Raw genomic sequence first — 15,138 nt, forward strand, 5'->3', positions numbered from 1 at the left:
CTGATGATGTCTTATACACCAAAGAGATGATACATATTTTATTTAAAAGCAACAAACGGTACAAAATTACAAGATGGGGGGGGGGGGTCACAACATTACGTACATACATACAGGCAAGACTAGCTGTCTATCAATCTTCGAGGTTATGGACCTGGTTTGTGTCAGAAATGGCACCCTATTCCCTATATAGTACACTACTTTTGACCAGGGCCGGCATAGGGTTCTGGTCAGAGTTAAGTGCACTGTGTAAGGAATAGGGTGCCATTTCTGACACACTCCTGGATATATAGTTCTGTACATCAGAGAGCTGCTGTGATGTTGGTATTGGACCGGTTTTGTGATTCCAGCCTTTGGCCGCGTTCCAGACCAACTACTTTGCAGTCACTTGCCAGATCTCAATGGCTGCATTCCAGACCGACTACATTGCAGTCTCTTGCCGGATCTCCATGCCTGGATAAGTGTTTAACATCTCAGCTAACCGCATATGCTCAGTCGATGACGTGGCGCAGAACCATTTGTTGCTGTGTGCAGCGCGACTGCAATGTAGTCGGCCTGGAACGTGTCCAATGTTTCGACGAACTCAGTATCGTGTTACCTAGGTTGGAGTTGGCAGTATTGGACATGTTCTGTGTGTGGCACATGGTATTGAATGGCATGTTTGTGCTGGCTTATATTGTAACACCCCTGAGGTATAAGAGGTATCCATTTACATCAATCCTGATACTCGACCAATGACCTTCTCAGAATGCCTGACGTGTCGTTTGTGATTGGCTGTTTCTGGCAGTGTTGTACCAGGCATCGTCCAATGACTGGGGGAGAACTCGGTATTCTAAAGTGGCTCCCGTTCCTATGTCACTTTCATCTTATTTTCACTGGAGATACTATTAGTACGCTGCTGACCTGCAAAATGAATATTCAGGTCAGGAGTGTCCGTATAGCCTTTACTCATTCTCCCTGATCTAAAGGGGGAGGCTAGACGGCAGCTTTATGAAGCTCCACTGCTAAGCTAGGAGGGCCCAATCCCAAACTGCCCTGCTGCACCTGACCCCCTACCCTATCCTTCATTTCTTCCAGGAAGCCCCATTGGCATGCTAGTATGGCCATATTCCAAACACCACATCCCTCAAGGTTAGAGTTTTCATGTTGTTTTTAGGTTCCATTGCTAAACTAGTAGGGCCCGATCCTGAAACACTCTCTTGCGCCCTGCCCCCTCGGTCATCGTTGACTTTCTTGACGATCTGAAAGGCCTGGACGGGTGTAATCAACATCCATATACAGTACCCAAACCCCAGCCATATGGATTAATGCTCAGTCAAAGACTAACACCATGGAAGCCACTTTAAGAATACAATCGACTCTGATGCCCATAAAATGACCATCAATTCTGTGTAAATGTGTACAGGTGCGTATGGCGGTCGTGGTGGCCCCTGTGGGTCCTTCACACCTCCTCTGGGTCCTGGGGCCCCTCAGTCCCCTGTGTGGGGTCTGGGTGGAGCCTGAGGATGGGTTTATTACACATGGGGCACACGCTACGGATCTCCAGCCACTTCAACAGGCACCTGGATGGGACACACAAAATAGACTGAGATGTCCTCAAAAGTGCATAACCTGTTCAAATATTATCGAGATGCATCCTTCATTTATTCTGTCTGTCCTTCATTCCTTTCTTCCATGAGCTAATCATTGATCTGACAAGGATGTTAACTTCAAGGAAGGGAGGATGGAACCAGAAGGATTTATGATGTAATCATGTTAGTTTCAGCTGCCTCTTGAACGTCATTATGACCACAGACGTGTTGACATTTTGTAAGCTCTGTCTACAAGGTGAGCCTGACGGTTAACTCACTTCTTGTGAAATGCGTGCGAACACGGACACACGGCTAGCTCATCTCTGGTCCGAAACTCTTCCAAACATACTGCACACGTTTGCTTTAAGGGCAAGAAGAAACATGTGTGTTAGTGTGTGTGTGTGGTCACATTTACAAAAACAATGATTGAGTCAACCCGCCCTTAGCTCAAAGTTAAATACATCATCTGAGTTCAAACACTCGACACCAGGTTAAATGAAAGGCATTGCATCGCCAACATGAGCCACACAGAAATGGGTCAGAAAATGTGACATTATTTTCCAAACGATCTGCATTGAAATAAAAACGTCACACAGAATAACACGACTTACTCCTAGAAGGCTCAGCTTCTTGCCTGCCCCTTTAAGAACCACCTATTGAGAAAGAAAAATTAAAAAGCAGTTTGTACATGTGTTAGAGTGAGTTATAAGCGACTTGACACACACACCGGTATTGGTACAAATCCAGGGTTGACGTAATGAAGGTTAACTATAAAGAGTAGGCGTTGTGTTTCAACGCACAACAACAGACTGTGAAATACTGTAGTAGTAGTTGAACCCTGGTCAGACCCCAGTGCTACATGTGCTCGTGTAGAGAAAGGCCTACCTCGTTGTAGCTGAACTGCTCCCTCGTCCCTTGCTGTTTCAACCTACAAAGGGACAAATACAAAATGGCCGTGTTTAAAGATGGAGTCTGGGAACTTAAGCACTTAAGTTGACAAATAAACTTTGATTTGATTTGCAAATTTGAAACATATTGTGTGAATTGGAATTTATAACATTTCTTATTTGGGGGGGATAAGGTACACGAAATGGATGACATAGTACACAATTGGGCACAATTATACAAAACTTCTGTAGCATCACTTTAAAATGCAGGGTATTCCAATCTTATACAGTGCCCTCAAAGTATTCACAACCCTTGACCTAGACAGGCACTGTATGTCCAACTTGGTATTTCTTGCTTACATTGCATGGTGTTTTGTTAAAATGTAGACTATAACAACTGATGCATTAACAATGTCATACACAGTAGCAGTCAAGGGTGGCTACTTTGAAGAATCTCACATAAACAAATCAAAATATATTTTATAACACTTTTTTGGTTACAACATGATTCCATACGTGTTATTTCATAGTTTTGATGTCTTCACTATTATTCTACAATTTTAGAAAATAGTAAAAATAAAGAAAACAAATGAGTAGGTTTGTCCAAACTTTTGACTTTTACTGTATATAAATAATATCATAGGCCTATAATATGATAATACGTAATTAAATAAAGGCTCGAAGCATAATAAGTGAAGCCTCCATGTGGATAAGTCTACATGTTAATATCCTGATTGCAATGGCAACCGGCCAGCAGCCATCTTTGTTTGGGTCCTTCCCCCTACGGTTTCCAATAGGTGGCGCAGCCACAAAGTCAAAATTCACTATATCGTAAAAATTAATGAGCACAAAAATGTGCTTTTGGTCTTAATTTAAGTTTGGGTTAGGCCTAAGGTTAGCAGTGTGGTTAATGTTAGGGTTAGGTTTAAATTCTGATGTTAAATTGTAGAAATCGGCAGGGTTCATCACTTTGTGGCTGTTCCAGCTAGTGATGACCCTACATACCTGAAGAGGTAGCAGCAGAAGATGAGGCTGAGCATGAAAACGAACAGGCCGATGCCCAGCACTATCACGTAGACATTGAGTGGCAGGTGGTAAGTGGTATCCATCTTGCTAAGTCCACAGTACTTCTCAAAGTGCTGGAGACCTAAACCACAGGCATCCTGAGAAGAAAAGTATTTGCACACAGCTTGTTGTCATGAAAGAGATTGTCAAAACAATAGAGGGACTTGAATGAAAACATGTCACAGCTTACCTCACTTACCATATAATGAACGTGCTATAAATACTACTTTGTTTTCCCCTCTCAATACAGAGGAGCCGGGGACATATCCCCCACATGCAAACGGCTCACAGCTTCTTGTTTACACACCTTTGAAAACAGGGGAGAGAGACACTAAAATGGAACACAGAATCTCTCGCTGATTCACTTCTCACGTAGGTGTTATAACTAGAGACATATTTAGATATGGACTAATATATTTCAGTCTAAATATAGGGCTCTCGTTATAACTGCGTTGCTTATTGTATGGTATTCCTCCCTTAGACATCTCCATTATACCCTCCATGTAGGACACCAGAGCCACCGACATGTGTTTTACTATCTAGGGCTTCATGTTAGAAAGCCTAGTAAGCCTTGTATTGACAATCCAAACGACAAGGTCAATATTTGGTGGGGAAAGTGACTGCCTGGTATTTGGCTCCCATCCCACCCGTACTGCTCTGTATTGCTCTGCTCTCACTGGAGCCGAGGCACGTAATTGGCAGTGAACTAAACCAACATGGAGTACGGTGGCTCCACTTCCGTCGGTGGGCCATCTGTTCCACAGACTCCCCTTCACAGACTAGGTGGCTGGCCTGTGGGTTGTGTGTGTGTGTGTGTGTCATGGATGGGGGTTGGTTGGGGGCTTTAGCTAGCCTTTTCATGAACAGACATACAACACTGACTGAGGACTGAGGCACCATTTGGCAAGACAATGGTAACCAGGAAGCACCACTTCCACCCATATGCCCCATGTGTTCTGTTCTTGTGAATTTGCCTCACCACAGACGAGATGCCCCCTTACCCCCCTCTCTCTGCCAGTCTGTTTTAACGGCTGTGTCACTTAATTTGGAGTGATAGAAAGGGTACAGCTTGAGCACAGTGGGGGGGGGTCATTAATTTGACATTGGGGTAAAGGGAGGGGGGAATGGGAGTTGGGGGGGGGGTCTTAGAATTGAAACATGGTTACATAGACAGTTTATTTTCTCAGATGTAGAATGGACCATATGCAGAGACCGGCTAGGTATTGAATAGCTAAACAACCTCTAGTAGTAACCGTTAGTTACAGTTACACGATAGTTATATACATATAGGCTACATAGTAACCAACTAAACACGACCCTGGAAAATATCATTCTTTTGAGTTCAGTTTCGCCCTGTCGACAAACCCAACTGAACCCACAAGCAACTTCGTCATTTCTCATTTCTCAAGCATATCAATTACAGAAGCCCTGTTAGCAGTAAGTAAAGAGTTGAAGGGAGGGGGAGAGTTATAGTGGAACACACAGGATGTGTAAGCTACAGACTGCATTACATTGACTTGGCAGAAGGTTGAGGAAAAACACTTACCGTTACACCATTGGAATGGTTGCATGAAACCCGACTCCCAGGACTGCAGCAGTAAATCCAGGCCCTGTCAGGAGAAGGCTGGACCTGTGTGAGGGCCAAACTACCAGGTTACCCCGACGCCCGGAAGCCCAAAATCAGTCTCTAAACTGGGGCTAAAAGAAGACAAACGAGTCGCTGGGGTGGTTTGAGGTCGTGGTGGATCGTCCAAAAACAAAACCATGAAGATGATCAGAATTCCGAGAAGAGGAGTGTACAGATTCTGGCTGTGCGGTTTTGTCCACTCAGCAATCCATGCGCGACATTCCCGAATCTGGATTAGCTCCCGAGGGTTAGGATTGGGAGATGTGGGATTGGGAGTGCTGCAGTCCTCGTGTGTGCTCCTTCTCCTCTTTCAACGTTGACGATGACGTCCAAGTGATGACTGTCAGAGAGAGACGAAGAAATCAGTTTAGTCACATGGCTCTTACCTCATGTCAATGTCCACTGGTGAAATCTTCTCTCGACACGGAGCAAAACAACACACATTTCCTTTCCTCCCAATCAAAACAACACACACTTCCTTTCCTCCCAATCAAAACAACTTGCATTCAGGAGAAAAACAGCCCCATAAATTGCAATCCGGTAAACAACAACTGTCCAGTTCATCAGTGACAGAAAACCATTCCAAACGAGTCCTTGCTCTTATTCCAGTGTGGGAGGTATTAGTCCCTGCTTTGTCCCGCTCCAAATCCTTCTGAACAGAGGGATTTTCACAAGCCTTATCCCCTCTGTCTGCCCTCTCTTCTCCTCCTCTTTCTCTACTCCTTCAGGGCTCTGATCTACTAGGGGGGTAGAGCTTACTCTTCACAGCAGGAAAAACATGATTCCCCCAAAACACAAACAAAGAACAGTCTTCTAGCTAGGATATTTTGCTAGTGTGTATGTGTGTGTGTGTTTAGGAGGGGGAAGTTCCTACTCGCCCTCTAACCATCTGCTGCTTCGATTGGGGAAAATGTTGAGACAAAGACAGTCTCCCACCTCCAGCTGGCCTGGTCATGGTGGCAGGATTCCCTCTTTGTCTCAATCCATAATGGTGGTCTAGAAATCTGCCTCGATCCTCCTCTGCTGCTTCTGCTATTGCTGCTGATGTTTCTATATTTCTGCCTCTGCCTCTCTCAATTCAATACAAGGGTCTCTCTCTCTCTCTCCCCCTCTCTCTCTCTTTGGTTTGTAAACAGAGCTCTGGCTGTTGGTCATGTGACCAGTCCTTTGCCTCGCAACTCTCATTTCCCTCCTCCCCCTCCCTCTCCTGTGGGCCCTCCCCTTCTCCCTCCGTCCTCCAATCCCTGTCTCTCTCCCTTTCTCCACGGGAGAGGTGAAAACAGGCATAGGCAGGAGGGTAGACAGGGGGGCTAGACTTTGACGAATGAGACGACTGGATACTGTGTGTGTGTTGGAGTCTTGCAGGAAAGACAGGGAGGTGACATGTGCACTGCTGCCGTCCAGACAACAACCCAGTTTCTCATGAATTATGTGATATATGTACGTTGCAACCCAGCAATGCAAAGCCAGGCAGGGTGAGGGGAAAGCCAGCAGCCAGTCATTTTACTCAAAACAATAAAACTATCACTGGGCAACAAAACCAACATGGCTACCACAGCCAATGCATATAGGGGGATTGGGAAGCTAGCTCTGTCAGTCGAAGCCCTAGTTATTTTCCAGTTTGGTTATTGGTTCCAGTCTGGTTATTTTCTATAGTCTATATATAAACGTGTTGCTATCATGTTGGTAGAGAGACAGGAGCAGGGTTGGAGGGAGGGAAATACAGAGAAAGGGAGATCAAGAGAAAGCAGAAAGAAAGACAAATACTAGAGAGCGAAAGATGGCCAGAGACATCCATCCTTCCACCCCCACACGTCAGTCCTGCCAGTCCAGCAGGCCAACAGGCCTCGGAGACGACAGCTGCAGGATTTGGGCTGTAGGGTAGGGAGCTAGGAAGGAGGATATATGCTTTCCTGGCACCCTGGTTCCCTGGGCCATGTTCATTAGGCACCAAACGGAAGAAAACAGACTAAAACGGACCTTATGGGGGAAAAAACAAATTAATTTCACATGTGAAGGTTCCCTGGGCCATGATCATTTGGCACCAAACAGAAAAAAAACAGACTAACACAGCCCTTATGGGGGGAAAACAGATGAATTTCACATGTGAGGTATTCCAAAAACACATTTTCATGTTATCATGTGATCTCATGTGAAGTCAATGTGATAACATGTGACAACATGAAACTACACGTGAAAACGTGATCACGTGCAGTGTTCCAAAAACACGTGAAATCATGTGTTTTTCGGTCATATTTTCCTTCTAGAAAACCCTTTTTGCATCAGCAGATGTCACAAAGTGATTATACAGAAACCCAGCTTAAAACCCCGAAGAGCAAGCAATGCAGATGTAGAAGCCCGGGGGCTAGGAAAAACTCACTAGAAAGGCAGGAACTAGAGGGAAACCAGGCTCTGAGGGGTGACCAGTCTTCTTCTGGCAGTGCCAGGTGGAGATTATAAGAGTACATGGCCATTATAGCCAGATTGTTCTTCAAGATGTTGTAAAAATTTAATAGATGACCAGCACCGTCAAATAATATTCACAGTGGTTATAGAGGGTGCAACAGGTCAACATCTCAGGAGTAAATGTCAGTTGGCTTTTCATAGCTGAGCATTCAGAGGTCAAGATAGCAGGTGCAGTACAGAGAGAGAGAGAGGGTCAAAACAGCAGATCCAAGATAAGGTTTCATGTCCGCTGAACAGGTCAGAGTTCCATAGCCTCAGGCAGAACAGCAGAAACTGGATCAGCAACATGACCAGGTGGACTAGGGAGAGGATCGTCAGGAGTCCTCAGGCCAGGTAGTGCTGAGGCATGGTCTGGTCCTAGGGCTCAGGTCCTCCGGGAGGGGAGGGGAAGAGAGAGAGAGAGAGAGAGAGAAAAGAGAATTCTAGGAAGCATACTTAAGATCACACAGGACACCAGATAAGACAGGAGAAATACACCAGATAGGACAGACTGACCCTAACTCCCCCGCACATCGTGGGACACTGTAGCCCTGTCTGACGATACCCTGCTCTCCCAATAGCATACCAGGGAGGGAGTGACTCCCTGAACCTATCTAATGAGAAACTGTTGTTTTCTTGCTAATGAAAATGACCAGCGTGTGGGAGGATACCCTGTTCCCAGATCTGCTCTATAGCTAAGCCCTATGGTCATACCAGTTGGCTATACAGCCCAAACTGATCTGGGACGAGCTGTTATGAGGAGGAAGTGGAGGCTTCCGTGGGATCCAGGGGATTCATTACATTCTCATCATCCTATAATTATGACATCATCATTATCCAGAGCACAGCTGTATTGTCTGTCGGTCCAAGATGAATCTCTGCTCCCAGAACCAAATCAGCTACTCTGTTCAACGCTTCCACGAGAGTGTAGTACAAAACAAGATGAAGATGTTCAGTCAATATGGACGTTTTTGATTTATAAGGATGCACTGGGCTCCATTAACATCCTCAAATCAAATTTCATTGGTCACATAATTTCATTGGTCACAAACACATGTTTAGCAGATGTTATTGTAGGTGCAGCAAAATGCTTGTATCGGGTGTCCTGTGACTTAAAAATGAGCAGGGCGTTGACCATTCTTTTACACCTCAATGGTGTTGACAAGCAGCTTTGGGAGGTTAGATTTGGTATTTGTAGTTTTTCTACCCTCTAGTGGTATGCTATGGGAGAGCAGTGTTATGTCAAACCTTCAACAACTCACTGATATATGAGGATAAATGTCATCTATCGCCATGCATATGTAATTAAATAAATAAATGGCGTTTTAAGAAATGTTATTTTAAAAGCTTTGTGACAGATAAAGTGAAGTAAAACATTGATTGCCAAAAGGCAGCCTGACTGATTAAAAAGCACTTTACCTGAAAGCTTGGGGATAGGATGAAATGAGAGAGTGATGCAAATCCTGACCTTGTTTCTATCCCATCATGTAAATTGTTATGGCTGTGTGTGTGTGTGTGTGTGTGTGTGTGTGTGTGTGTCCAGTTTACATGCAATTACTGAGTGAGATGGAATATCAGGTCATGAGGACACTTGTCATGGTTGAGAGAAGGTTTAGACTGAGTCACAACTGTAAATACCATATGAAATTACATACAGTATGTTGATGTTTTAGTATCTTGACAGATGTTTTTCAATTTGTAAATTCTGTTTGACCGAATTGTGACACCTAATTAATAAAAGTTCATTTTGAGTGTGTCAAAGAACATTCCAGAACAACAATCTAACACTATCGGTCAGCATTAGAGTATGAAAGTAAGTTTAAATCATTGATTGTTTGCAAACATTACTACTCATGGTTGCTTTTAAACCAGCATTCGGGGCATTCTGATCTTTGTTTGGTATTCTACAACAGGTTTAGCAAAGAAACAACAATGCTTTTAAGGAAGACAAAAGTTGATTCCACAAGCATGAGGCGCACCCAACAGCATAATTCTGACTCGAAGGTTCATTGGTTTTGGAATTACAATAACTTTGTCGTGGAACTTCCCAGAGCCAAGTTGATCACACCAATGCTGCATACATACAGTTGAAGTCAAAAGTTTACATACACTTAGGTTGGAGTCATAAAAACTCATTTTTCAACCACTCCACAAATTTATTGTTAACAAACTATAGTTTTGTCAAGTCGGTTAGGACATCTACTTTGTGCATGACACAAGTAATTTTTCCAACAATTGTTACAGACAGATTATTTCACTTACAATTCACTGTATCACTATTCCGGTGGGTCAGACGTTTACATTCATCTTAGTGTCTGTGCCTTTAAACAGCTTGGAAAATTCCAGAAAATGATGTCATAGCTTAGAAGCTTCTGATAGGCTATTTGTCATCATTTGAGTCAATTGGAGGTGTACCTGTGGATCTATTTCAAGGCCTACCTTCAAACTCAATGCCTCTTTGCTTGACATCATGGGAAAATCAAAAGAAATCAGCCAAGACCTCAGAAAAAAAGTTGTGGACCACCACAAGTCTGGTTCATCCTTGGGAGTAATTTCCAAACACCTGAAGGTACCACATTCATCTGTGCAAACAATAGTACGCAAGTATAAACACCACGGGACCACGCAGCCATCATACCACTCAGGAACCACTCTGTTTCCTAGAGATTAACGTACTTTGGTGCAAAAAGTGCAAATCAATCCCAGAACAACAGTAAAGGACCTTGTGAAGATGCTGGAGGAAACAGGTACAAAAGTATCTATATCCACAGTAAAACAAGTCCTATATCGACATAACCTGAAAGGCCGGTCTACAAGGAAGAAGCCACTGCTCCAAAACCACCATCAAAAAGCCAGACTACAGTTTGCAACTGCACATGGGGACAAAGATTGTACTTTTTGGAGAAATGTCCTCTGGTCTGATGAAACAAAAATGGAACTGTTTGGCCATAATGACCATCATTATGTTTGGAGAACAAAGGGGGAGACTTGTAAGCCAAATAACACCATCCCTACTGTGAAGCACTGGGGTGGCAGCATCATGTTGTGGGGTGCTTTGCTGCAGGAGGAACTAGTGCACTTCACAAAATAGATGGCATCATGAGGATGGGAAATTATGTGGATATATTGAACCAACATCTCAAGACATCAGTCAGGAAGTTAAAGCTTGGTCGCAAATGGGTCTTCCAAATGGACATTGACCTCAAGCATACTTCCAAAGTTCTGGCAAAATGGCTTAAGGACAACATAGTCAAGGTATTGGAGTGGCCATCACAAAGCCCTGACCTCAATCAAGAACTGAAAAAGTGTGTGCGAGCAAGGAGGCCTACAAACCTGACTCAGTTACACCAGCTCTGTCAGAAGGAATGGGCCAAAATTCACCCAAATTCACCAGCTTCTGGAAGGCTACCCAAAATGTTTGACCAAAGTTAAAAACAATTCAAGGCAATTCAACCAAATACTATTTGAGTGTATGTAAACTTCTGACCCACTGGGAATGTGATGAAATAAATAAAATCTTAAATAAATCATTCTCTCTACTATTATTCTGACATTTCACATTCTTAAAGTAAAGTGGTGATCCTAACTGACCTAAAATAGGGAATTTTTACTGGGATTAAATGTCAGGAAATGTGAGAAACTGAGTTTAAATGTATCTGGCTACGGTGTATGTAAACTTCTGACTTCTATTTCCTGGTAGGAAAACGAAATCAAATATTACAAACACATTTTAGGGGGTGGGGGGGGGGGTGTCAGAACTATGCTTTTTATGTAAGCTAGGATGAATAAAAAAAGTTATGAATTTAGGCTTCCACAGTAGCGTTAGGCTAAAGGAAATATTTCATCGAGATTCTACAAGGCGCCATTTGATGTTTGGTTTAATTGATAAAGAATTTTTCAAAAGTCTACACAGAGCAGTAATAACAAGAAGCAGACTGTACATCCTCATGACATATCTGACACATGTACAACAACTCAAGTAAGGTTCCCCCTTTGGGTACTCTAACAAATAATACAGTTAACCATCCTGAAACCAAGGAGCAACAAAAGTGCCAATTTGGGAGTGTTTGATGTTGGATGCCAGGAATCATTTCCAACTAAGCCCGCCATCAAAATATGAATTATAAATGATCACACCACAAAAAGGACTTCAATTCTATCTTTAAACCACAGTCTAAATCTTCAAGGACAATCAGTCTTATCAGTCTAAATAGTCAATCAAAAATATCCATGTCACAGTGAATGGTGCTTTTTCCTCTTTTGAAATGTTCAAACTTTGCTGTAGTATACCGCCCATTCCCTCTTAGGCAAATCAGGAGCGTGACCGTTAGCATATCCATTTGGTCCTCCACTGACGTCTCCATTTGGTATGAGCCCTTCATGGGATTCTCCATCCGGCTGTTCCTTCCTCAGTGCCAGAGGCGGCTTACACGTGTGCCAATTCCACAGAACTTTATTCATGTCGTCCTGGTCGTGGATCCCGAGAAGCTTGTCCTCGTCGCTCTTCTTCTTGTCATCATCATCATCGTCGCTATCGTCTTTGCTTGACCGGTGCTTGTGGAAGCTGCGCATGTCGCCGCTGATGCTCTCAAAGTACTGCTGGATGCAGACCTTGGCGAAGGTCTTGGCGTGCTCCTTGCACGTCTCGTCGAAGAGCTTGCGCTCGATGTCGACGTAGTGAGACCAGTATTTGGTCTTGAGGAAGGCAGCTTGGGTGAAGCAGGGTCGGATGGCTCGTATCATGAAGGCTGCTAAGGTCATCAGCAGCAGGAATACCCAGCCAAACGCCTACAGGGAAACACGTGATGATGATACGTGAACAAAGACCTTGCTTTACCACTACAACTAACTTACTTTGAACCAATGGCCCGGTTTACACTTAGGTTGGACAACTGATGTACAATGGATTTAACACAACAGTTATTTTGAAAGAGATTGTCTGCACCTAAATGTGAACTAGGTGAATATGGAAACTACCAACGACAACTTACCTGGGATATACACTTGATATATCTCGATGCCGCTTCTCTCGATACCACCTCGGGCTGATCGAAGATATTCTTGCATGGAATCTTCGCTAACAATTTAACAATCTCCACTTCCGTCATTCCCTCAATGAGGGTCGAATTCCCAAACTGATGAATGTCCAAGTTGATGCTGAACGCACACAGGAAGCTCTTCCCGTCCATAAGAGTCACAGATATCCACACCATGGGCGCGATCAAGGACCGCTGCGTGATCGAAACGAACATGTAACGAAGGATCGTCGGATCCTTCACCCTCTTCCCCGTTGGCCTTTTCCACTCCTCAGCTAACATCGAAACATTGTTATTCAACACGAACCCTAGTAGGAAAAACCATATAGGTGGGATAACCAGCAGTCCAATCCCGTAAGCGTAGTTGTACTCCGGGATACAAGGGCAGCTAAACTCGAAGGCTGAGTAGAGCTGGGCGCTAGCTAGGGCCATGATACCACAGATGCCATTCATGAAGGACTCCTGGTTGGATTGGAGGAACTGGAACATCATACGGAACTTATCCATCTTGAATGGTCTGCTGGTGGCGCCTTTTTAAATGTACTGAGATCTGTAGAAAAAAAGATGGATCCAGTTGTTTGAAATCAATTTGATAGTGGTGCCTCTGAAGTATTCAAATCGGTGGGAAAACACGGAGGCAGATGTTAGAATTCAACAACAACAACAAAACATGTGACGGGGTCCAAAATGTGAAAGGCACTCAGTCATTTGATGTTGGAGAAATCGTGTAGCCCTGTGTCTGTGTGAATTTGCAACTCATAAAATGTAGAAAATGTTGTATACAAGTAGCACTGACTAAACAATTGAATCAATCTCCCACTGCTTTATAATGAAACATCAATGGTTTGAGCGTCTGAAGAGCTCACAAATCATTCAAGAATGACTTGTTTTTAATTGAACAACTGGTAAATCAACGTTCAGTTTCATTCCAGCAAGTCATAAATGGTTTGAGTGTCTGAAAAAGACTTAACAAAATAAACAGTGAGAAATCAATCATCTAAGTAACTGAAAAAAAGGCCTGCTTACGTCACAATGGGCTTTTCTCCTCTTCCAAGTATGCAGGTGGTGAAATAATCTCAAATGATGAAAAGGCAACAAATGGATGATCACAAATATTTCTTCAACTTCTCTTGATACACTCCAGCGTTGCCAAACCTCTTGGTAGACCAACTCTCCTCTTTCTAGTATGCAGTCTTTGATTAAATCAAGTTCAATAAGCTCAAATGATGATAAGGCTGAAAATGTATGGCGAAAATGTATGGCAAATATTTCTCCAGGTACTTTTGGAATATTCTTGATTCTGATGCTCACTCAACCCTTCAAGAACAGTCTATGGGGATGTGGAATGGTAGAACGCAAAGGCAAGATCACGTCATCTGCCATCAGCTAGGCCCCTCCCTGTGAAGGCACCTGCACTCCTTTCTCTGTTGTACTGATGTAACAGGTTTCCCATCTCCCCCTCTCCATTGTCCCAAGAGCAAACATGCTACAGGCCCTAAAAAACACTTGGGCCATGGGTACTGCTTTGCAGACATTAGTCTGCCATAAGACAGTAATGACTCATGACTTTCAAGAAGAGATGAGAACCACCTCAAACTAGAGCAACTAATATTTATTGTATTGTTATTCTACTATATGTCGGTCTGTGAAATGCTTTTTTTTGTTCTACCTTTATATGCGTATATTCATATAAAGAAGAGGTTTGATACGTCTATTTGCAGTTGTCTGGACAGGATGAGGTGGTTTTCTGTCTCTAACCAGAGTGACACAGCTGAAATTCCCACAGCTGAGATGCAAAAATAGTTTCAGCCCATTCAAATGATCTGGGTTATTCTCTCTGAAATATTTGTTCACAGATTAATGAGTCACTGTTTCCACTTGGGAATCACAGTGATGTGACTGGTGTCTCTGTATTTAACAATATTATTTATACACCAAATCCATTACTTTATAATTAATTATACCAGTACACATACTGCTGTCATCTTATATACCCTTAGTCACGTGACTTTTATTTACCTTTATTTAACTAGGAAAGTCAGTTAAGAACAAATTCTTATTTTCTAGGAACAGTGGGTTAAACTGCCTTGTTCAGGGGCAGAACGACAGATTTGTACCTTGTCAGCTTGGGGATTTGAACTTGGAACCTTTCGGTTACTAGTCCAACACTCTAACCACTAGGCTACCCTGCCACCTCGTAAACCATATTACATAAGGTTTAGGCATCCTCTGTCCTGCCTTCCTGTGTTGAGTCTTACCTATACAATAGTAATGGGCTTTATGTGGCATCCAACTGCACCTAGGAGAATGAGGCACAGCCGGACAAACCAGTCAAAGCTAGCTAATACCAGTTCATACCCCACAGGACCATATAAAAGCAAGTCATTTTCCATACATTGTTAGCTTTTGTTTGAACAGCATTGTTAATGTGAGGGTATGATCAAAAACATGGAATATTCTATTATTCTACTCATGACATCACATAATGATATATTACTATTATCTGGTGT

General features: G+C 43.2%; 2 protein-coding genes across 4 annotated transcripts; both read right to left on the reverse strand.

Moving 5' to 3' along the window:
• Position 1: 1 nt before the first annotated feature.
• On the reverse strand, positions 2-6,299 carry LOC135524414 (RING finger protein 122-like). Of its 3 annotated transcripts, none has more exons than XM_064951921.1 (8): positions 6,084-6,299; positions 5,067-5,487; positions 3,720-3,827; positions 3,461-3,618; positions 2,454-2,496; positions 2,180-2,221; positions 1,847-1,929; positions 2-1,559 (listed from the first exon to the last, which is right to left on the reverse strand). In XM_064951921.1, the coding sequence occupies exons 3-8, from the start codon at positions 3,720-3,722 to the stop codon at positions 1,439-1,441; spliced, it is 450 nt and encodes a 149-aa protein (XP_064807993.1). In that variant the 5' UTR covers positions 3,723-3,827; positions 5,067-5,487; positions 6,084-6,299; the 3' UTR covers positions 2-1,438. The 3 variants fall into 3 exon arrangements, with proteins under 3 accessions (XP_064807993.1, XP_064808002.1, XP_064808010.1); XM_064951930.1 differs by having other exon boundaries at positions 6,026-6,299; XM_064951938.1 differs by lacking the exon at positions 3,720-3,827 and having other exon boundaries at positions 5,067-6,299.
• A 5,480-nt stretch (positions 6,300-11,779) lies between these two features.
• Positions 11,780-13,145, reverse strand: LOC135524398 (calcium homeostasis modulator protein 1-like). Its single transcript, XM_064951900.1, has 2 exons — positions 12,584-13,145; positions 11,780-12,380 (listed from the first exon to the last, which is right to left on the reverse strand). The coding sequence occupies exons 1-2, from the start codon at positions 13,133-13,135 to the stop codon at positions 11,862-11,864; spliced, it is 1,071 nt and encodes a 356-aa protein (XP_064807972.1). The 5' UTR covers positions 13,136-13,145; the 3' UTR covers positions 11,780-11,861.
• Positions 13,146-15,138: the final 1,993 nt, after the last annotated feature.

Source organism: Oncorhynchus masou, chromosome 4 (genome assembly GCF_036934945.1).
Source record: "Oncorhynchus masou masou isolate Uvic2021 chromosome 4, UVic_Omas_1.1, whole genome shotgun sequence".
NCBI classification, from domain to species: domain Eukaryota; kingdom Metazoa; phylum Chordata; class Actinopteri; order Salmoniformes; family Salmonidae; genus Oncorhynchus; species Oncorhynchus masou.